Here is a 24,639-nt window from a genome sequence, read left to right as displayed (position 1 = left end):
CGGCAGCCATAGCTCATTCTCTTGAGCTCCCGTCACTCCCCAGCTTCCTGAGCTTCTTCCCGACCTATTGAGGCACCATCAGGGCATTGACATTGAGGTATTGCTTCATTATTTAAGAGTTTTATTTCAGTCCATAGGTCTAGGAAAATAGGGCAACCACCATTGAATCTTCCAACCTTCATATCTCTTTGCCCCCGATTATGGGCTGCTAGAGGCTTGTTCCCAGGCCCCTTTGGCTCATGTTTGAGCCCTCCAACCACTCCCGAGTTGCCACGTGGACCAACAGGACCAGCAGCAACTCCACACAGATTTGCACCTATTTTGTGGACAGCAACACATCAGTCACTCCAGCCCTAGCTCCAGCTTAGCATTAAGTACTTGTTTGGGGCTCCATTTCAGGCCTTTTGCACATGTATTGATGTTTGGCATTGATCCTTTGGGATTAGGTATTGGTTGGTGGCTGAAAATAGTGTTTTAGGACTATTATAAATAGTCCACATACATTTGATGCTAGTGCTACATTCACAGTTTATGCCTATGCTTATTTGGGCATGACTACATATCCGGTTTGATGCCTATTGCATCCCGATTGATTGGGGGATTGAAGCTACATGTAATGCTATGATTTTGGCCTGATTGTAGAGCTGGAAATACTTAGTTTATAAATGCATGTTGAATACTTTTGGGCTGAAGCTATCTTTCATGCTTTGACATATGCTTATTGGTTCCGGGTGTATGTATTGGGTTATGCTATGATGTCTTGATCATTGAGGGACGACTTCGAGCTTGTCATTGGATCCGGATACTTTTGGAAGCTTGAGCTTATTTCAGCCCGCACTTATTGACATCGTTCTATACTTGACAGTGGTCAGTGCTTTGACAGTTATATGCTCCTTGGGTACATGCTTACCCAACGCCTACGGCTTGATGCATTTGTCTTGGCACAGTGTACCATGTACTTGTTGAGCTTCAGTGCTCTCTGAAGACTTGGCTTGGATTCTCATTTGTTATTCCAGATTTTGTATTGGATGTCATTTTGGTTGTCAAAGATTTTTTATTGGGATGTATGTCTTGCTCATGGATGCTACCTACAATTGCTTTGTAGCCGTCATGCTCTTGGGACGCTATTGAGGCATTGTCTTGGTTACCTGTCTTTGGTACTTTGACTTGGTTTGATTGAGCTGTTGAGCTTGTTTATCTGCCTTTTGTGCTAGTGGGAGCATCTTGTATGCTTGATCGACATTGAGTAGGAGGTTTATGCTATTTGAGCATTTTGCAAATACTTGAGACTTTGGGATCTCTTACACTTAAATATTTCATGGTTCATGCATTAATATCTTGGAGTTGATTTTGACCTGAGCTTGGGCTTTGCACTCTTGTGGGCATACACCTACTGGTGTTAGGTCTTGCTAGTGTTATGTATACTTTGCCCTACTGTCCAGAGGATATGCCTACTCATCACTGACGGATGCTTAGCTGACATGTTTGGGTGTTTGCTCAGGGTCTTGATGACTTTTTGGTGCTGATTTATGCCCGTTTATGGCTGGTCATGTCTTGGCTATCATTTATTGACTTGGTGCAGTGATTTGGTCAGCAATTGACTCTCACAGTACCCTGTTATTATTTATTATAACAAGCATATAACTCTAGACTGACATGGATTTTTCATGTTGAAATATTCACTAGTACTTGGTGGGTAGCAACTGGGGTTACACTTTTCTCGCCATTTTCTCTCGATTTTGATTGATTTTTGGTCATTTTCTACAATAAACAGCAAGCAGTTTCGAACTGTCTGTAGTCTTTTAGCTTGCATTATGGCGAGTTCGTACACTGATCATGCTATTTTCAACATCACTAAGCTTGATGGTACGAATTAATCTTATTGAAAGAGCCAGATTTGGTAGGTGTTGGTGCAAAAATCGCAGATCAAACCATTGAGGTTCAGCAGAGGCAGCCGCCTGCAACTATGCCAGATGAGGAATGATTTGAGCTTGATGAGTTATGCAAGTCCACTATTGTATTATCTCTCACACAGAACAGGTTCATTACAATGTATTTGAGGAAGAAGAGAGTGCATGGCCGTTGTGGGATAAAATCAAGAATCTCTATGACAAGAAAAGTCCAGCGAGTCAGATGTATTGGCTGGAGCAGCTTATGGATCTGCGTATGAAGGAGAATGTGACCATGTCTACTCACTTGAGCCAATTCCATGCTATACTCAAGAACTTGACTTCGCAGGACATCACTTTTGCAGAGAATGTCACTCATATTTTCTTTCTTGGTACTCTTAATGAGTCATGAGATGTATTTCGCACTGCATTATGTGCCTCTGCTGCTACCTTGAAATTATCTGATGTTGAGAGTGCTCTTCTTCAAGAAAAGGTTAACGATGCCTTTCGTGTGTCGCATGCTATGATAGTTAGAGGCAGGAATGATGGATATGGAAAGTATGGCAGTGGCAGTGGTTGTGGATGGGATTCTCAGAAATCTCGGTCCAATTCTCGTGGGAAGTCACGCAACAAATCTCGTGGCAGGAATGCAGATGTTACTTGTCTCCATTGTGGGAAAAAGGGTCATATTAGGCCACAATGCCATGAACTGTGCAATGAAAGGTGCAAAGATAAGGGGAAAGACAAAGTGCACGATAAGTCTTCTGATCCCAGCATAGTGCCTGCAAAGTCCAGTGTTAAAATTGAAGAGATCAATGTTATGCAGCCTGAGGATGTTGATGATGATGATTATATCCTTGCAGCTTCTCCTAGTGCTTCGCAGATGACAGAGATATACTCTATGTATGCATAGTGTTGGCTCTTGGACTCAAGTGCGTCCTTTCATGTGACACCTTGCCGAGAGTGGTTTCATTCATATCATATTGTTTTGAGTTCTATGCATTTGGGTGATGACAACTCTCTTGAAATTGTGGGCATTGGCGATGTTAGGCTGTAGTTTCCTTTTAGCAACAGTTTTGTTATGCAGGATGTACATCATGTACCTGCTTTGACACGCAATCTCATGTCAGCTGGACAGCTTGATGACGCAGGTTATCATGTATCTTTTGGAGACTCTGCATGGAAGATCACTCGTGGTAGACTTGTGATTGCGAGAGGTGCCAAGGCTGGAAGCCTCTATCCCTTGATTGTATTTGCTTCTTCCCTTGATCATGTTTTTTATGTGGGTTATATCCCACATGTATCTCTTTGGCATGCTCATTTGGGCCATATATCTTTTAAGGGAATGAAAATGCTTTCTGGTTTGCACTACTTACTGCCCCTTGATTATGCATGTTTTGATTCATGTGAGCATTGTCTTTATGGCAAGTAGACTAGGTCTACACATAAGAAGTCTGGTAGGCCACTCATGAGTGAGCCCTTGGCATTGGTATATTCGGATGTTTGTGGGCCCATGTATTGTCAGTTTATGGGTGGTGCAAAGTATTTTGTTACTTTCATAGATGATTTTTCACGGAAAGTTTGGGCTTATCCCATTAAGTTGAAATCCGATGTCTTGGCTGTGTTTCAGAGATGGCTTGAATTTGTTGAGAACCAGTCTGGGTATAGGCTGAAATGCCTAAGGACATATAATGTGGGTGAGTATGTCTCACATGCTTTTGCGCAGTTATGTGATGAGAGGGGTATTAAGGCATCAGTTGACCACCCCCTACACCCCTCCCTAGAATGGTTTGGCTGAGCGGATGAAAGAACCATCCAGGAGCGTGTACGCAGTATGCTTAGCCATGCAGGCCTACCACAGAGCTTTTGGACTGATGTAGTTAGTACAGCTATGCATGTCATAAACAGATCACCTTTTAGTGGTTTGGATTTCCAGGTTGCAGAGGAGGTATGGACTGGAAAACCTCCCTCTTATGCGCATCTCCGTGTCTTTGGATGTGAGACATTTTGCCATGTGCTCAGGGACGAGAGAAGTAAGCTGGATCCTAAGTGTGTCAAATGCATTTTCCTTGGTTATGGGGATGCAAGCGAGATGGATTACCATCTTTGGGATCCGCAGGCGCAGAAATTCATATCCAGTCATGATGTAGTCTTCCATGAAGACAAGATGCATAGGCAGCCTGAGAGAATTGTTGAGATTCGCAGGGTCATATTTCAGGAGGAGCCGAGGGCTCCTGCATAGCAAGTTGGATAGCCTACAACTGTAGTAGATGCTCATGGTCAGGGTGCTAGACATGTAACTAGGCAAGCCACAGAGCTTGCCGTGAGATGGTCTACTAGAGACAGACATCCACCTGATAGATTTCAGCCCTCGATGCATTACGTCTTGGTTACAGATGCAGGAGAGCCTTTCACCTATGATGAGGCTATGCGCAGGGGTGACACTCACTCCTGAGAGATGACTATGTAGTCTGAGATAGACTCCTTGCATAAGAATGAGACTTGGGATTTGGTTTCCTTGCCTGAGGGCAAGAAGGCTTTGCCATGCAAGTGGGTGTACAAGCTGAAAAGTACCCCTGGATACCCCAAGCCGGCATACAAGGCTAGACTAGTAGCAAAGGGTTTTAAGCAGAAGCATGGTGTGGACTTTGATGAGGTCTTTTCTCCTATGGTTAAGATGACCACCTTGCGCTTAGTCTTGGCTTTGGTTGCTCAGCTTGACTTGGATTTATGCTAGATGGATGTCAAGATGGCTTTCTTACATGGGGACTTGCATGATGAGATTTATATGGAGCAGCCTAAGGGCTTTGCAGAACCTGGCAAGGAGCACCTAGTGTGCAAATTGAAGAAAAGCCTTTATGGCTTGAAGCAGACACCTAGGGAGTGGTATCATAAGTTTGATGTCTTTATGCAGTCACAGGGCTACAATAGGAGTGCTATGGATCCGTGTCTTTACACGAAGAAAGCCCGTGATGGTTCTTTATTGATTTTGGTACTCTATGTGGATGATATGTTGATACTAGGGAAAGCTCATGATGAGCTAGATGCTCTTAAGGCTCAGCTCAAGAAGAGCTTTGAGATAAAACATATGGGACAGGCCTCTCACATGGTATGTGTATTAGACGCGACAAGCATCAAGGACTCCTCTACTTGTCACAGAGGGAGTACACTCATAAAGTCCTTGAGCACTTCCGCATGTAGGACGTAAAGCATATTGGGTGTCCATTGCCTTCTTATGTGAAGGTATCATAGGAGGCTGATTATCCACAGACAGATGAGCAGAGGGCCGAGATGGCCAAAATTCCCTATGCATCCACAGTGGGCAGTCTTATGTATGCCATGATAGCCACTCGTCCAGATATCGCCTTTGCAGTTGGTGTTGTGGCACGCTATATGGCTACACCTGGCAAGAAGCACTGGGATGCCGTGAAGGGTATTATGAGGTACCTGAAAGGCACTGCAAATATGTGCATATGCTATGGCAGCTAGGATACAAGAGTTGCAGGTACACTGAATCTGATTATGCAGGATATGAAAATAGTAGGAAGTCCACTTTTGGCTATGTCTTCACCTATGCTGGAGGTGCTATTTCTTGGATGTCTAGGGTGCAGAAATGCATGGCCCTTTCTACTACAGAGGCCGAGTATGTTGCAGCCACTGAGGCTTGCAAGGAGGCCATTTGGTTGGGTCGTTTGGTTGCTAACCTTGGTATTGATGCTACCCCTACACTATATTCGGATTCTATGAGTGCTATTCAATTAGCCAAGAATCCAGTCTTCCATGTGAAGACAAAACACATTGAGGTGAGGTATCACTTCATACGTGGGATCGTTGAGGACTATAAAAAATTACACGGCACAGTGAACAGAATCTGAGAAAGAGATGGAGAGTATACAACAGATAAGAGGAGAATCAGTAACTTCTTTAGCTCCAAACAACTGATACAAAGATGGCTCTGTCCACCCGTGAGCTTCCACTGTGTGAAGCTTAGATGGCGATCTAGACAGAAGATAGGTGAAGAGCTTAAGGCTAGCTGGAATAACAACTCTGAATGGGTGAAAGATGAATGATGGATGGCTGTGAAGGGGTTTAGCTTTTATAGCCCGCGAAGGCCATTAGGTTGGCCTGACTGACCTACCATATAAGCCTCCACTAGTTGGCCACGGAATATTCCCTTTACCATCGGGCTAGGGGCGCTGCCCTCGGACCCCCGCCAGGGGGGCCGCTGGCCCCCCTGGGACCCCCCAGCCCCCAAAAGATTAGACCCACAACGGTCACCTTTTTGCCATCCGGTCACATAGACCTCATTTGATATACAAGTCAGGACTCAACCAATGTTCAGGCTCACATTTGGCTTCTCCTCATAATGGGGGCCTTACAACTTTGAGCACCATGAATCATTGGTGGCACCTAATGAGGGTGGGGCATTGATCATATCTAACACCCCCCCCTCAATGTCCACCCATAGGTGAACTATCTCCTCGGCCCAATGCCGAGTCTCTGAAGATGAACTTGAAGCAGATCCTTCGTAAGTGCTTTGGTGAAGATATCTACTCCGTTCTCCTCTATTGGACAGTAGACCAGTTCCACTATCCCATCCCCCATCAAATCACACACATAGTGATACTGGATCTCTATATGTTTGGTGCGTGCATGAAACATTGGATTTTCGGTAATGGCAATGCAACTTTGATTGTCACATCTCAGCACAGTTGGTTCTTCATCCTACACTCCCATATGCCATAGAATCCTTCTCAACCATAGTGCTTCACATGCAGCAAAACAAGCTGCCTTGTACTTTGCTGTACTTTGCTTTGGTAGAAGACAATGCCACTGTTGGCTGCTTCTTACTAATCCAAGAGAAAATTCCTGAACCCAAAGAGAAACAATAACCATAAACTGACTTCCTGGAATCACTGTCTCCTGCTCAATTTGAGTCATAGTTTCCCACAAGAGAACTTCTGAAACTGTATGTGATACCATAGTCAAGAGTTTCCTTCAAGTATCTGAGCACCCGTATCCCAGCCTTCTAATGACTCTCATGAGGTTTGTTTGAGAACGTGCTCAAAACACCAACAACAAAACTGATATCTGGTTTGGTGTTACACAAGTAGATCAGACTACTGACCAACCTCCTGTACCTCCCAATGTCTACTAGTGTTGATGTATGCTCGACGGATAACTTTGCATTCACCTCCATAGGTGTAGCTATCTCCTTGCACTCGGTCATGCCAAATGCCTTGAAGATCTCCCATGCATACTTCTTCTGAGAGATGAAGATCTTTTCTAGCTCTTGCCAGACTTCAATCCCCAAACAATAGTGCAGCAAGCCCAAGTCTGTCATTTCAAACTCAGAACTCAAAGCCTTTCGAGTTTGGTTCATCATATCCTCATAGTCACCTGTAATAAGAAGGTCGTCCACATATAGGACAATCACTAAAGACTTTTTACCATCCATGTAAACATACAAGTTAGCATCTGAGGCACATCTTTTGAAGTTTAGGTTTAACAAGAACTTATCTATCTGCTGGTACCATGCTCTGGGGGCTTGTTTCAGCCCATACAATGGCTTCTTCAGCTTACACACTTTGTTCTCAGAATGGTGGGCCTCAAACCCTGGTGGCTGAGCCACGTACACCTCCTCCTTGAGGTCACCATTTAAGAACATTGACTTAACATCCATTTGGTACACTGGCCACTTCTTGTGGGCAGCCACCACTGCAAGTACTATGCAAATAGTGGTCATTCTGGTAGTTGGGGAAAATGACTCTTGAAAATCAAACCCTTTAACTTGTGAAAATCCTTGGGCAACCAGTCTAGCTTTGTACTTTTCTAAGGTACCATCAGCCTTGTATTTTACCTTCCAGATCCACTTGGTGCCAATAGCCTTCCGCTTTGCTGGTCGATCCACTAGCTCCCAAGTGTCATTCTTCATTATGATGTCATACTCCACTTGCATAGCAGCGTTCCATGATGGATCTGCAAGTGCTTCTTCTAAGTCAGTTAGCTCCTTTACTTCTCTCATAATCTCAACCATCAAGGCCATATTGACTATGTGAGCAGAAGCCCTCCTTTGCTCCTTTATTCTCTGAGACCTCCTTGGTCCGTCTACCTTCTTCTCAACAGATGCAGGCATAGGATTATTGTGGTCATAGAGCTGCTTCACCTAGCGCGGCAATGGCTTTTCCGGTGGGGTGATGTCAGGTTGGTGAACTTTTTCCTCATCATCTCAAGATGATGCTTCCTCCTCCTTAAGGATAGGGACAGCTCTCAGGACAAGTTCATAGTGGACTACTTCTTTGCTTGATGATAAAGTGGAAGAACTTGCCTTCTCCTCCTCCACTGTATGCGGCTCCTCCTCCACATCATGGCTCGTGATGATCTTCTTTGCCTCTTGGTCATATAATTTGTAAGCCTTCTTCTCATCACTATATCCAAGAAGATACATTTTTTGCTTTTTGGTTTTAACTTGTTTCTCTTCTCATCTGGAACATGTGCATAACATTCACATCCAAAAATTCTGAAATGTGAGACAGATGGTTTCTTAGCACTGTAAGCCTCATGAGGTGTTTTTCCCTTGAGAGCCTTTGTGTAGCTCCGATTTAGAATGTAGACTGTAGTATTAACAGCTTCAACCCAAAAATGGTTAGGCAATCCCTTGCCCTTTAGCATGCATCTTGCCATCTCCACAATGGTGCGATTCCTGGGTTCCACAACACCGTTCAGCTGAGGTGTGTGAGGCGTCGTCAATTGATGCTTGATCCCTTTGCTCTTGCAAAAGTCTTTAAACTCTTTTGAGTTGAACTCACCACCACTATCTGTTCTAAATTTCTTCACACTTTTCCCTATTTCACTCTCAACAAGTTTTAGCCATTCTTTAAACTTACCAAAATCTTGAGCCTTATCATGAAGGAAGTGCACCCACATCTTCCTACTATAGTCATTGACAATCAACATAAAATAAGAAGATCCCCCCAAGGCCTATGTAGGCATCTTATCACACAAGTCAGCATGCACCAACTCTAGAGGAGCCTATGCTCTATTCTTGTTTTCTTGTGGAAATGCCTTTCTCTGTTGCTTGCCCATCATACAAGCTTCACATGGTTCCTTCAATTCAGTTATTGTAGGTAGGTGAGCAACCATACCTTACTTTTGCATCTCCTTCAACACTGCAAATCCGATGTGTCCAAACATTTCATGCCAAAGCTTACTTGTGCCCACTCCAGTGGTGGCTGTAAGAGCACTTAGCTCATACAGGTTGTTCCTTCTTTCTCCTTTGCCAACAATTGTGCCAGAACTATCAAGAATTTTTGCACCTTTCTTCTTGAACCTCACTTCATGACAAAGATCAGTTATGGAAGCAAAACTGATAACAAATTTCTCCTGATTTCGGGAATATACAACACATTTGAAAGCTTTTTGACTTCACCATTTGCAGCAATAAAAGAAATAGTACCTGTGCTCGCAGCAAGGCATTTAGCATCATTTCCAACCGTCACAGTGATGGATTCTTGTAGACGCTGCATAGAACTGTATAGACCTTTCTTGTTGGTCATGTGATGGGAGGCCCCACTATCCAACACCCATGAGTCAGTGGTAGATTCTTCTTGCGTCGAGGAGCACACTTCCTCAATGGTCACCATGAATAATTCCAACTCTGCTTCAGTTGTATTGGCTGTCTCTTTCCCTTTACTTTTAAGGGTACCATTCTTTTCATCTGCCTTCTTGACATGACAATCTGCAACTGCATGTCCTTTATTCTTGCAGTAGAAGCACTCTCCTTGAAACCGTCCTTTTTCTTTTTGTCACCATCATTTTTGGTGGAGGAACCACCCTTTCCTTTTGCATTGGTTGAGAATGCAGAATCTCCATTGTTGCTTCCTTCTCGGGCTTTCAGCCTCAACTCCTTCTCCATCAATAATGCACAAAACTCCTCAAAAGTCAAAGCTTGAGGTCTCACCTGAGTATTAAGGGCAGTTACTAGTCCATCAAACTTTTGTGGACAAATCCGAAGACACCTCCGAGCTAGCTCTTCGCTAGTCTTTTCTATCCCAATGCCAGCCATCTAGTCGCGCAGATTCTTAATTTGAGTGATAAATGCTTCAACTATCTCTCCTTCAGTAAACTTCTCTGCTGCTAGTTGATTCTCCAAGTTTTGAATCCTTGTTTGGTTTCGTGTTTCATACTAACTCCTTATTACATTCCAAGCTTCTGACGCTTTGGTTATATACTGAATCAAAGTCAGAACACTGTCAAAACATCTTGTAACTAAGGCACACAATGCATCTGCATTCCTTCGTTTCCAAGCTCGTAGAAGATCTGCATTCGGAGGAATCATCACACTAGAATTTGATGGGTCGGGGGTAGGCTGTGGTTCTGCGTCAGTCCCCAACAGCACAGTCTCCAGAAGCTCATAAGAATCAAGGATAGTTGTAATTTTGAACTTCTTCAAGGTGTAGTTTGTACCACATAACTTGCCTTTGCTAAAGGTTGGTGGACGAATCCTTAGTGTTTGAATAGACGGTACAACAGCACCACCTCCTGCACTGCTTCCTGATGCGCCAGAACCGCTTCCGGAAGTCGACATAGTTTCTCTTTGCTGTTAAAGCCTTTGCCTCTTGCACACTCTCCGATCTCTAGAGCCCCCTGGGATCTGATGCGATGTAAAAAATTACACGGCACAGCGAACAGAATCTAGGAAAGAGATAGAGAGTATAAAACAGATAAGAAGAGAATTAGTAACTTCTTCAGCTCCAAACAACTGTTACAAAGATGGCTCTGTCCACCCGTGCGCTTCCACTATGTGAAGCTTAGATGGTGATCTAGACAGAAGATAGGTGAAGAGCTTAAGGCTAGCTAGAACAACAACTCTGATTGGGTGAAAGATGAATGATGGATGGCTGTGAAGGGGTTTAGTTTTTACAGCCCGCGAAGGCCGTTAGGTCGGCCTGACCGACCTACCATATAAGCCTCCACTAGTCGACCAGGGAATATTCCAGGGAATATGCAATGTGCCTCGAGTTGCTACCAGCTTAACCACTCCGTATAACCCAAAGATTAGACCCACAATGGTCACCTTTTTGCCATCCGGTCACATAGACCTCATTTGATATACAAGTCAGGACTCAACCAATGTCCGGGCTCATATTTGGCTTCTCCTCATAATGGGGGCCTTACAACTTTGAGCACCATGGATCATTGGTGGCACCTAATGAGGGTGGGGCATTGATCATATCTAACAAGGACAAGTTTGTTGATCTTGTCAAGATCTCGATTGATCAGAATCCTATAGATCTGCTCACAAAAAGCCTCTCTACAGAGCGCTTTGCCTTCCTTAGGAGGTTGATGGGCGTGGGATGAGATGATGCCCTTCCTTATCCTGTTGTACATGTGTACATGTTGTACTGTCTTTTTCTTTTTTCTTTTCACTCCTCACTATGGCAGATTCACCTTTAAGTGGGAGATTGTTGGGGGGTAAAGGCACCTTCGCCTAGCCGTCCGTGTATTACTACACTGATAGTCACTGTCATTGCACACTACAGGTGGCGGCGGGCGCCCATCATTGTCACTTTATTCTTTATTATTTTAGTGACAGTTTGAATAAAGGAAGGCCCGGTCACACATTGTGACTGTTGGATTTTCCATTTGTTGTCTCTCTCTTTCTTGCTCTTGCTCTCCCGCCATAGCTCTCTAGTGCAAGCTTCGATCCTTCTCACCTTTCTTATTGAAACCTAGGAAAACAGTAAAGCTTAAATCAAGGGTTGTTTGAAGAACATGACCTCCTAAATCCTATCTTGAGATATTGCATATGTATGATTTCCAACCTTTTTCAACTCTACAACTTTAAAAGTTGGCTATAATTTGTAAGGCTATCAGTTTTGCTATCCGGTTGTACTTGGCCCCCTGTAAAGGACTAGACACCGCCATTGCTTAAGGCAATAGGTAAGACCTTCCTATAATGGCCATGGCCTATGCAGATGTAAGGCCTCAAATTTGTGAGCTCAATGGAAAAGATTTCCATCCCTGGCAAGTTCTCGTAAAATATAAAATGATGGAACGAGGCTACTGACCCTTCATAAAAGGGACCAAAGTAATTGACCCATCCAATCCCCTTGATGTAGAAGATGATGAAAGAGCTTAGGTCATCATCATAATTCATTTGCATGAAACTTTAATTCATCATATTGAACAACTCTTCACTGTTAAGGAGAAGTGGGATGAACTTGAAAGGCTCTACGGAGCTACAGGGAAGAACTTCAAGATCTTTCTAGAGATTGAGTTTTTTAGCTTGGAGTATAAATAGGGAGAAGATCTCACCAAGTTTATTTCACATATGAAGGGGCTTATGGCATAGTTGGCCTCCGTTCAAACACCCATTCATGATGAAGATACCATTGCCATCCTTTTGAAGTCTGTGAAGAAGGTCTTTCTAATTTCGCATAGCCTCATCATAGGTAAGAGGATCTCCTGCATCTGTAACCAAGACATAATGCATCGAGGGCTCAAATATATCAGGTGGACATCTATCTCTAGTAGACCCCATCTCACGGTAGGCTCTACGGTCGGGTCCAATACCCTAGCCATGTTTACCAACTGCTACTGCATGCTGTCCAACTGGCTGTGCAGGAGCACGTGGCTCCTCCTAGAATATAACCATGCGTATCTCTACCACCTTCTCACGTTGTCTATGCAAGAAGGACGAGATAGAGACATTGCATCGGTGCCTCCACAATAACCAAATGAGCCACCCTCTCTCGAACCTTGCACAAGAGCGAGGAGTAGCACTTGTATCTCAAGCCCACCGACTAGGAGCTCACCGCATGCACGTCTCCGTAGCATCCCCTTGAACCACTCCCTTCATTCGGTCCAAGTGTGGAGTATTCAACTCATCTACTAGAACTAAAGCATGAAAACATGCCGAAGTAGATCTAACAAAATGGTCTGATGGTGTCTAAGACAACTCCTAGTCTACCATAACTCTAAATTGAGCCATCTGATTTGAAGACATACATGTGAATATCTCCTGTAACTCCTTGTTGCTCATCCTTTGACTCATCGTGCTCCCCAAATATCATCAAAGATCACCTGCAGAGATAGAAAGTGATGTTAGCATAATCAATATAAAGATTCAAGAAAAACATAGTAATATAACTCTAGAAAAAATGATGTTACTTAAAATGCATATTCTAGAGTACCCTTATAAGTGATTCATCAACGAATTGAGTAGGTGGATGTTGCAAGTATGATGTAGCCTATGGTCGCATATCAATTTCCTGGCACAACTCCGCATACACTGGAAGGTCGATAGACAGTTCACCACAAAAGGATGATTTCACCTTGTTCTTAAAGAATTCCTGGCCTCCTATCTTTTTTTCATCGTTACCTGATTCTGCCTCCTCTACATGCTCCCGACCTCCATCCCTTGCAATATTGACCCCTTTATTTGCATACAGTCCTCATCTATGATGGGAACATTGCTTTCATCATACACTCTAGCACTTTGGGGGGCTGAAGGCGCAACATACTACCATCCAGGTTGTTGGGGGTTTAGATTGAAAATTACATGTTCAAAATCACATATAAGAGAGGAAATAGATTTGGATGCATGTTTACTTTAGATGTTGGAATTCTTGCTATGAATGCTACTATGTATGCTAAATGAAAAGGAGTAGTTGCAAACATTGAAATATGGCATGAACTATTGGACATGCAAATGTGCAAAGGTTGAAATTAATGTAGTCCAAAGGATTGATTATAGATTTTAGAGATACAAAATTTCATAAATTCGATTTGGCAAGCTCTCTTTGTGAAGTTAGACTAGATGTGAATCTCTTGTAGTTGATTAAATTGTCTTTGAGAGTATATGCCTGCATCTGTTGAGGAGAAGGCAGATGGACCAAGGAGGTCTCAAAGAATAGAGGAGCAAAGGAGGGCTTCTACTCACATAGTCAATATAGCCTTGATGGTTGAGATTATGAGAGAAGTAAAGGAGCCAACTGACTTAGAAGACGCACTTTGCAGATCCATCATGGAAGGCTGCTATGCAGGCAGAGTATGACAGCAAAATGAAGAATGACACTTGGGAGCTAGTGGATCGACCAGCAAAGCGGAAGGTTATTGGCACCAAGTGGATCTGGAAGGTAAAGTACAAGGCTGATGGTACCTTAGAAAAGTACAAAGCTAGAATGGCTGCCCAAGGATTTTCACAAGTTAAAGGGTTTGATTTTCAAGAGTCATTTGCCCCAACTGCCAGAATGACCACTATTCGCACGGTACTTGCAGTGGCTGCCCACAAGAAGTGGCCAGTGTACCAAATGGATGTTAAGTCAGTGTTCTTAAATGGTGACCTCAAGGAGGAGGTGTACATGGCTCAGCCACTAGGGTTTGAGGCCCCCCATTCTGAGAACAAAGTGTGTAAGCTGAAGAAGGCATTATATGGGCTAAAACAAGCCCCCAGAGCATGGTACCAATAGGATAGATAAGTTCTTTTTAAACCTAAACTTCAAAAGATGTGCCTCAGATGCTAACTTGTATCTTTACAGGGATGGTAAAAAGTCTGTAGTGATTGTCCTATATGTGGACGACCTTCTTATTACATGTGACTATGAAGATATGATCAACCAAACTCGAAAGGCTTTGAGTTCTGAGTTTGAAATGATAGACTTGGGCTTGCTGCACTATTGTTTGGGGATTGAAGTCTGGCAAGAGCCAGGAAAGATCTTCATCTCTCAGAAGAAGTATGCATGGGAGATCTTGAAGGCATTTGGCATGACTGAGTGCAAGGAGATAGCTACACCTATGGAGGTGAATGCAAAGTTATCCGTCGAGGATACATCAGCACTGGCAGACATTGGGAGGTATAGGAGGTTGGTCGGCGGTCTGATCTACTTGTGTAACACCAGACCAGATATCAGTTTTGTTGTTGGTATTTTGAGCAGGTTCTCAAACAAACCTCATGAGAGTCATTGGAAGGCTGGGATGCGGATGCTTAGATACTTGAAGAAAAATCTTGACTATGGTATCACATCCAGTTTCGAAACTTCTCTTGTGGGGAACTGTGACTCAGATTGGGCAGGAGACAGTGATTCCAGGAAGTCAGTTTCTGGTTATTGTTTCTCTTTGGGTTTAGGAATTTTCTCTTGGATTAGTAAGAAGCAGCCAACAGTGGCATTGTCTTCTACCGAAGCAGAGTACAAGGCAGCTTGTTTTGCTGCATGTGAAGCAGTATGGTTGAGAAGGATTCCATGGCATATGGGAGTGCAGGATGAAGAACCAACTATGCTGAGATGTGACAATCAGAGTTGCATCGCCATTGCCAAAAATCCAGTGTTTCATGCACGCACCAAACATATAGAGATCCAGTATCACTATGTGCGTGATTTGATGGAGGATGGGATAGTGGAACTGGTCTATTGTCCAACAGAGGAGAATGGAGCGGATATCTTTACCAAAGCACTTACGAAGGATCTGCTTCAAGTTCATCTTCAGAGACTCGGCATTGGGCCGAGGAGATAGTTCACCTATGGGTGGACATTGAGGGGAGGTGTTAGATATGATCAATGCCCCACCCTCATTAGGTGCTACCAATGATCCATGGTGCTCAAAGTTGTAAGGCCCCCATTATGAGGAGAAGCCAAATGTGAGCCCGGACATTAGTTGAGTCCTGACTTGTATATCAGATGAGGTCTATGTGACCGAATGGCAAAAAGGTGACCGTTGTGAGTCTAATCTTTGGGCTAGATGGAGTGGTTAAGCTGGTAGCAACTCGAGGCGCATTGCATCGAGTTGCGGTGCCCTCGGCCCGATGGTAAAGGGAATATTCCCTGGCCAACTAGTGGAGGCTTATATGGTAGGTCCGTCAGGCCAACCTCACGACTCTCGCAGGCTATAAAAGCTAAACCCCTTCGTAGCCATCTCTCACTCATCTTTCACCCATTCAGAGTTGTTCTTCCAGCTAGCCTTAAGCTCTTCATCTATCTTCTGTCTAGATCACCATCTAAGCTTCACACAGTGAAAACTCACGGGTGGACAGAGCCATCTTTGTATCAGTTGTTTGAAGTTAAAGAATTTACTAATTCTCCTCTTATCTGTTGTGTACTCTCTATCTCTTTCTCAGATTCTGTTCGCTGTGCCATGTAATATTTTACAGGGTGTAATATGCATCAATCACTTTATTAATAAGGTATAGTCTCAACTTAGGCCTCCTAAAATAACATTGATTTGGATCTAGGATGATGCAATAGGATAGTTGACATTCGATCATTCCTAACTTGACTAATCTAGCATTTTAGATTTTTAATGGAATTCTCTTGGCCAACCATGACCACTTTGCTGTATAAAAAATCCATGGGCAATTTTAAACACCCCCTTCCCTTTAAGAGTAGCTTCAGTTTTGTAACTACCCTAGCATAATTTATCCACCTCTCTTTGTGCTCTTCATTTTATGTTCTCTCCCCTTCTCTTTCTTTCTCTCTCTCTCTCTTTCTTTGTTGCCCCTCTCTTTATTTCTCTTAATCCCCTCGTGTTTTCTCACTCATTCTCCTCTCTCCCTCCTTCTCTCTCTCTCTTTTTCTCTCTTTCTTTGTTATCTTTTACGTTTATTCTCTCTCTCCCTCCTTCTCTCTCTCTCTCTCTCTCTCTCTCTCTCTCTCTCTCTCTCTCTCTCTCTCTCTCTCTCTCTCTCTCTCTCTCTCTCTCTCTCTCTCTTTTCCTTTCTTCTTCTCCCTCTCTCATTTTCTCTCTTTCTCCCTCAATGTACCTCATTCTTAAGAAAAATAAACAAAAAAAAGAAGAAAGAACAAGAACAAACCAAGAGGAGGATAGATTCTTTGTCTCCTCTTCGCGACGGTCCCTCTCTTTGTTTCTCTCCATCCCTTCGTGTTTTCTAACTCATTCTCCTCTCTCCCTCCCTCTCTCTCTCTGTCTCTCTTTCTCTCTTTCTTTGTTATCTTTCATCTTTATTCTCTCTCCCTCTCTCTCTCTCTCTCTCCCTTTTTATTTCTTCTTTCTCTCTCATTTCCTCTCTCTCCCTCAATGCACCTGATTCTCAAGAAAAACAAACAAAAGAAAAGAAAAAAGAATAAGAACAATCCAAGAGGAGACAATGTACTCATTGCAATGGCCCGAGGATAGATTCTTTGTCTCCTCTTCGCGACGGTCCCTCTTCTTCCTTCATGCACTTCCTCCACTTCTTTGCGATCTGCGGCAATGGCGACAACAGTGGTGAGAAGCTCTCCTTATCTCTCTTTCTCTCTTCCTCTCCCTCTCCCTCCCAAAGCCATGATCTCTTTCGCTCTCTCAAACTCTTTGCGCGGCAAAATGCCACACTCAGGTTTCACCCGCATTTTTTTTCTTAGAGTACTGTCACTATTTACGTCACATTTGCGACACAAATTGCAACGTCATCGATCTGTGTCGCAAACGATCGTTGTTATGCCCCTATCTCCTTATAGTGAGGGTGAGTTGAGGGCTTTGTAGGTCTCCATCGGTTTCAAGAGGGATTCTACAATTTATTGAAACTATTGTGATTATCTTGAGTGCTTGTGAGAGTGATGTAGGTCTCCATCATTGCGAGATGGGTTCTATAATTTTATTGAATCTATCATGATTATGTTGAGTATTGCTGAGAGTGGGGGACAGAGAGTATAGTTCTTTTGAATGAGGGGAGAGGCCCTAAGTGTAATGGACATAAACTAATCCAAAAGGAACTGTGTGTGCATATATGCATTTAGCACAAAGCACAATAGTATAGGTGAGACACAAGTTTGCCTTTGCATTTATCTTTTCCTCATGAGCATGGTGTGTATGATATGCATAGCAAGATCAAACAAACTACATACTCTTCTGAGCATGAGTGTTTGAGCATTTGTACATCAACGGCATATGATCATTTTCTTGATTTACAAGCATAGGGGATTGTGATGGAGCCAGTGCAGTGGCCACTAATGTGAGGCACAAGGCATAAAATTCCATTGATCAATGAAAGCTGAGAGGATGGAAGGTGGAGTGTAACTTCTTCTTCAATCTCTGAGGAAAGGATGAGTGGTAATTTATTTTTTTATATGTGGGGGATATCTAAACATATGTTGCCTATTGTGCTAGAGTAACATCTAAAGTAATATCTTCAATTCATGTTTTTTGTTTGGGCGTATTACATGTGACTAGTACGTAGATAGCGTATAAGATGTGCTCGACGTGATTGCAATCTTGAGTGCATGGTGGGTATTTAGGTGGTTTATTTTTGTTGTGTTAAACATGATGTATGTGATGTGATATCAGTGGGATCATATATTGCGTATGGGTGGAAGACTATTGTGGGTCTTATAGATCTATCACAAGAAACTCTAAACCACTTACTATATAGGAAAAAAAAGAGAATTTGCTAGTTAGATTTCCACATAACTAGAAAGAGTCTAATATAGGAAAAATCAAACTTTACTAGATTGCCAATCTAGAAACATAGTTTCCAATATAGAAACATTTTTCTAGTTAACTTACCATATAGAAAGCTTTTTTTGGTTAACTTACTATATAGGAAGTTTATTATCATAACTATCTATATAGTAACTTTATTTAAAAAATTACTATATAGTAACTTCAGAAATAGACATTATCTATATAGTAACTTCATCGAAAAAGTTACCATATAAGAAATTATAACATATCACATTTATGTAGTAACTTTATTATATAAACTTAGCATATAGGAGGCATATAATGACATAATCAAATCTCATAGAATGTCATTTTAATATTTTTTATATAAATAATAATAGAAAAATACTTTATTTAAAAAGTGATTTTAATAAAGTAAAAGTGAATAATAGAATTTTTGCCAATTAAGTAGCAAACTATAATGTGAAATCCAAATTGTCCCTATTCTACTACATGAACATTATCTAGGCTTAATCTTCCAATGACTATATATTTTATTATAACTTGTTTTTGCACCATGAGCCACTATACACTAAGTGAAACTTGAAGATTATATTTCTCCAATGCTTGCCAGCCAAGCAAAAGAAGCCACTAACCCATCATTGTTGCCAAACCTCTAAGAGCATATAAGAGTTGTCCACCTTCAAACAGGTGAGCAAAACTGAGAATGGCCAATATTCAATGGTGCACTTCTTGAGACAACAAAAAACCCTAATTACAGCAGTAATAAGGCTTGATTTCAGCAAAACAATGTTGAATATCTTCAAATTTGCTAAGATGAGGCAGAACATAGTAGAGGAGAGAGAGAAATTCAATATGCTACCAAGAAAGTGTTGTAACAGCAACCTCTGTTGTTTCAAAGATAAAAAATAAGGTCACTTGCTGGTTATTAGGGTTCTATTGTCTGAAACCCTAATTTCTGCACCAACACTTGTCAATAACCTCGTTTTTAGGGCATCCTGTCATTTGCAGCCCTAGAATCTACTCAACATCAAGTTGCCCTGCTATCCTAGAGCTTCAGCACCTATCCCTTACTCACAACTAAGTTATCCTTCAGATCTGCCCCCAAACAACCCAAAATGGGTGAAAAACAACCCAACATGGAAGATACACTTTCATGCAACCCAAAACTAATCCAAACTTGGCATTGATCAATCGGGAGGGTGGGACTAGGTCTAAATATGAGGTGATTCCTTTCCACTCCCTGTTTCCTTCAAGGAAGGAGGTGACTCATCAACACATGAGTGGGATATGTGCTTATAAGCAACAAGGGAGGGGGGTAGAGTGTGCTAGGGGAGATTCCCCACATGACCATATCAGAGGATAGAGTATGATTCTTTTGAACTACGATGCATAACTACCATGGCCTTTTTCAAAAATACTTCAGCAATAGAGAAGTGATACATGCTATGTATCATGCCAGATCTAACCTATGACAAAGAGGATACATGCAATGCATTCAAATATGTCCTCTGATGTCCCAAGCATTTTTAAGTTGTTACTTACAAGTTCTTTAATAGCACTACAAACCCTCCCAAGGTCACAAAAGAGACAGTGTTAAAGAGGCTACAGATACCATTAATCTTCCACTCAATAGAGAACTTAACAACTTCTAAGAAGCATAGGCCTGAACAATACGGAATAGAGGTCTTGACCTTTGAAAAGTTCTCAATATCCCAAACAAAGAAACTATGATCAACATATACAACAACTGGAAGAACCAAAATATTTGATGTAAAAATAGTGATTGAAGAGAAACCTGACTAATGTATTACAAAAAATGAAGCACTTTACACCTAACAGCTTTAAGTTTCTTCTCAATGTAAGGACTCACTAATGCTATCTCAAAATAAAACTTATCAAGCTTGTGCGATGTTGCAAGTTGACAAGCAACAGCATCAGGATATGAGATCCCATTTACATTATGTGTGGCAAGGTAGGACTCAGGAGCATGTGTTTGTATCTGTCAAGTCATGGAATCCAAATGGCACTGGTCAAGGAAAAGTTGCAGTAAATGCAAGAGACTCAAGCATGAAAATCTACACAATACCATCATTGCATGCAAAAGCAATGTGCAAACTTGAAATGGCTAAACCATGGCCTTGTCGAACCTGCAACAAGTAGCTGAAACTATTGTTTATGTTTGCAGATAGGCAACCACAGAGAGATCCTTGCTTGCATATCAGAGGATACCTTAAGATTAACCCATTTTTTCAATGCAAGTTCACAATGTAGAAGGCATACTATTCTTGTTGAACATCATATGTGTCAACCACAATCCTCAATTCACTAATTATACTAAATTAGTAGCAGAATTGAGAACAGTGCCAAATAGAAAAAGTTCGTTAAAGCCTACTTGGGCATGCCTGTGCAGGTCAAGGCATAAACCGGTTGGACATCTCCATCTCATGAATCTTCTCAAGATGTTACTACCGCAAAAGAATTTTCACACAGACTACCAAGATTAACATTTCTCCCATCTACGACAAGACCTGAGCCTATTCCAGATCATTGATGTCCTGCATTTGACCTGATAGTCCAATGTTTCAAGTGATTAGCACCTGCTGTAACAAAAAAACTTCCATCTGAAGCAACATGAATCCCACTTTCGGCATGGATATAGTTGTTGCTCTGACTTTGGCTATCAATGCTGCAGACTTGAAATCCCAGAGGCAAACTAAACCATCATATGGAAATCCTAGAGGCAAACTAAACCATCATATTGAAGCAAGATGTTTTCTTGGGCACCAAAGGCATCATAAAAATTCAGCTGGAGTTTCCATATTTATTCCTATTAACGTATATGTTGATGTTAGTATTTCAAAAACATGTTGCACTACAAACTTTGGTCTCCCATATTGATTCAAAAGAACAAAAACTTAAATCTTCTGATTCACCCTCATCATTTTCTAGAATGGTCTCTGCAACCTTGGCATGTGCCCAATGCGGCAACAGGGACACACTAAACTTAAATGCAGGAGTTGTATTGCTTGGAAGCTGAGGTCCAGTAGTAACAAGAGTACCAGAAGCATCCAACTCTTGTGTCTGAGACTTGTCACGTCTCAAGGGGTTTAAAGAAGTATTGTTTAGTTGCCCTTTTGAGTCAGAACTATAGCACTTCCACATCATCTTAGTCATAAGATTAGGAAGCCTCCAAACAAATATGCAACTCTCTCCATTGAACTCTTTGAAAACCATAAATTAGCATCACCAAGTGAAAAAGTTATAGTAAAGAAGCCAAGGTCAGCATATATACAACTCTAAAGGCCACCTTAAACTTATCAATATTAGCCGCTTGCAATCAGGCATGAAAGCTATCCCTGTTATTAGTTTAGCATGACCTTGCCCCAGGGATAAAATGCTTCCATTTGATATGTCATACATGTGCATGCTCTTATAAGAATGTGATCAAACTACTTATGACCCACTAGGATCAATGCGAACCTACCATAGAAAGGGGCAAAAGACATCGGAAACTATGATGACAAATATTGTACACAAACCCAATGTCTTAAAGATCAAAAGTAGCAAATCTACAGATAGAAAAAGTGAGATATAAAGAGATGTGGCTTTGCCAATTATCTTCAAGTGGTCAACCTTAAGAAGAACAAGGTTCAATCCTTATTATATTGAGCTTTCTTATTTGAAGAGAGTAGAAATCCTTTTAAAAAAAACATCAATTTGATCTTATGCACCATTCGTAAAACATCAAAACACACATACCTTTTTTTCCCTGTTCTTTACACCATCTGACAGTAAATTGAGCAGGTGAAAACAAGGAATTCATTGTTCATACTTTTATGGGCTCACCAACTTCTCCTTCTGGTTTGAAGCATCTTACAGACTTCCCACTAGCAAGATTGAGCATATTCAGCTTCTTATCCTGAAACCATACAAGACAAATAACTTAACATATTAGCCAATCATGTTTCAATATAAAACTTGTGGTAACCTTCCATGAAAAGAACTTCCAACCTGTCCAACAGTTACTGCTATCTTGTTGTATGGATCAATATCCATATCATAAACTATGCCACGAGAAGCCATTTCTTGATGATAATGTGTACTCTTGATCCCATTGTTGTTGCCTCTATGTTGCAAAACACCACTGATCTATAGGTAAGTACCTAAATTCAAAAATCAAGCGTGCTCAAAGAAGTACTCTATAAGACAAACTCTTCAATAGCATAAGAAAAAAAATATATCTACCTCCAAAACATGGACTTTGAAAGTGAATTAAATGACCACCATGTTGACAAAGGAATGACAGACTATGAATGTACAAGTCACAATAGCTGCAAACATCATATATATATACAAGACAGTCTCTACCACCAAATTCCAAAAGGGGAATTTGAATGGCATTAATGTTAGCACCCATGAGGGCCACAACTCCAAATCTCAGAGTAAGAATCCCTGCATCATGGGCTTCATGCCAAGTATTACCACAAGTAAGAATCCGCAGTTTTGGTATAGATTCCACCTCCAACCCTTTCAAATAGAGCCACGGATGAGCATCCAAGCCCATAGCTAGTGATGGCCTCAAAAAGGCCCTCCCAATCATTCTTGTAATAAAGCTGGAACAGTTTTATAGTGATGTATAAAACTATGAGGCCATTAGCAGCAAGTAAGAAACCCATCACCGAACCTGATTGGAAGGCGATTTTGAATACTTTGCCTATCCCTTTTCTGGCTTCCAAAGTTGTGCGAGAATTCGTATATGTTGCGATCATCATGCCCAAAAATCCCGACACTATGGACGTCAAAGCTCCCAATATAAATGCAACTGTAGTGAAAATCGTTGTAAAGAGAGCTGGGGCACATTCCTGCTTTGGATCGTATCTACTTGGATGTAGGACCCAAAAGCATTGCTTGGATGAAACTCCAAGAAGCAAGAAAGCCCACTCTGGAAGTGATTCTAAACAGCAGCTAGCTGAAGAATTTTTCAGAGGACTCCAAATAATGATCTGATTGTGCATCACCATCCATGACCAACAAACAGAACTGTATTGCATCATTAATATAGGACTCCACAAATTGAATATGTAATATCTACTTTCCCGAAAAACAAATCTGACTGTTCATTTGAAGACTTCCAAGAGCTCTACAAAAGCAGCTCCAAAAGAAACTTCTTGTATCACAGGACTCAACAACTTGGTTTTTGAAAGATGTCTCTGGAATACTGGCAAAGCTGCCTAATCTCTCCCTCAGAAAGCTGAACCTGTTTTCCCAACCTGGTAAACCTGACCTCGTTAAAAGATACCGGCAAGTACCTCAGGGATGTGTTGCCACACACTACAGAAAATGAAAAGATGACACTAAGAGCAATAATCTTCAAAAGCTGCTACTTTGACAAGATATACTGCATTGGCACAATCTCTAGCCATGCTATTGCAACATAACTGTATACAGCACATACGCACATGTGAAGCATGGTAAAAAATATGGGGTACTTGTAGCCATAGATGCTCAATAGGTACTTGTTAAGGAGCAAAACCCCAATGTTCGAGAAGGGAAAGGCAGCATACTTTCCTTCACCATGACTCGGAGTTGGAGGAATGTCAATCACTTCTGCTTCAAACTTTGTGGTGCTTCCTCAGCGGATCCATGTCTGAGTCTGTGTTTCCCCCGTCTTACAGTGTGCAGCGCGAAGCAAAAGTGCAGATCCACAGCACAAGGGGCAAAGGCCAACATGCTGATACAGAAGCACCAGCAGTCTGCTATGATTGCGAAGTGGGCGACCCACAGGAAGGGAGATGCTACCACACGCAGTCATCAACGCGATGATGATCAGCTGATCACACGAAAATCTAGTTTAACGCTGCCGAGAAAAGTTGGTAATCATCACTGAATTGTAGATCAGTCTGGCAACAAAGAAGCATGAACCTGGACGTCCCTCAAAGCAGCACTTGATGATCCTTAAAAGGCTGCCGCGTTCTTCGACTTCACAGCTTCCTCTTCGTCCCCTCCCTACCTCCGTTGTATCACCTCTTCGATTCCTTCTGTCTCCTCTACAACTTCCGCTCGTTGCATCTAATTTGTAGTTCTCCCTCCAACATTCGAACCTCTTCCCCTGTTTTTCTCATTCGTTGCTTTTTCTTCCCCCTTTTCTTAGCCTTTTACCATTGTTTTCTATATGTGTTTATCTTACTATTCTCAGTTTTTGTAGCTTTTATGCATTCAAAAAGCCCCTTTTTACCAATAACAATTTCTGGAGCATTACAGTTGAAAATTTGAGGCGCAAATAAAGAGCGGCCCATTATTTCACAAAGATGTGCATACTCCAGATTACTCAAGCCAGCTCCAAGTAGTCTGT

General features: G+C 41.9%; 1 protein-coding gene across 7 annotated transcripts in view; it reads right to left on the bottom strand.

The window, feature by feature from the left end:
* LOC148026158 (uncharacterized) overlaps positions 1 to 24,395 on the bottom strand; it is a 46,009-nt gene extending 21,614 nt beyond the window's left edge. For 2 of the 7 annotated variants that reach the window (XM_087693434.1, XM_087693435.1), the window contains exons 1-3: positions 22,533 to 24,395; positions 22,299 to 22,450; positions 22,047 to 22,206 (exon numbers count right to left, since the gene is read on the bottom strand). In XM_087693434.1, coding sequence (XP_087549560.1) covers positions 22,114 to 22,206; positions 22,299 to 22,370 — 165 coding nt within the window. In that variant the 5' untranslated portion in view covers positions 22,371 to 22,450; positions 22,533 to 24,395 and the 3' untranslated portion in view covers positions 22,047 to 22,113. Of the gene's footprint in view, positions 1 to 12,899; positions 12,975 to 16,998; positions 17,089 to 22,046; positions 22,207 to 22,298; positions 22,451 to 22,532 lie in introns of all 7 variants that reach the window. The other 5 variants (XM_087693432.1, XM_087693436.1, XM_087693431.1 and 2 more) reach the window with 5 other exon arrangements.
* Positions 24,396 to 24,639: the final 244 nt, after the last annotated feature.

Source organism: Lygodium microphyllum, chromosome 14 (genome assembly GCF_053477565.2).
Source record: "Lygodium microphyllum isolate KBCC chromosome 14, Lygodium_microphyllum_v1.1.10, whole genome shotgun sequence".
NCBI classification, from domain to species: Eukaryota; Viridiplantae; Streptophyta; class Polypodiopsida; order Schizaeales; family Lygodiaceae; genus Lygodium; species Lygodium microphyllum.
Note: the sequence above shows the minus strand (reverse complement) of the source record. Positions and strands in the feature narration are given on the sequence as shown.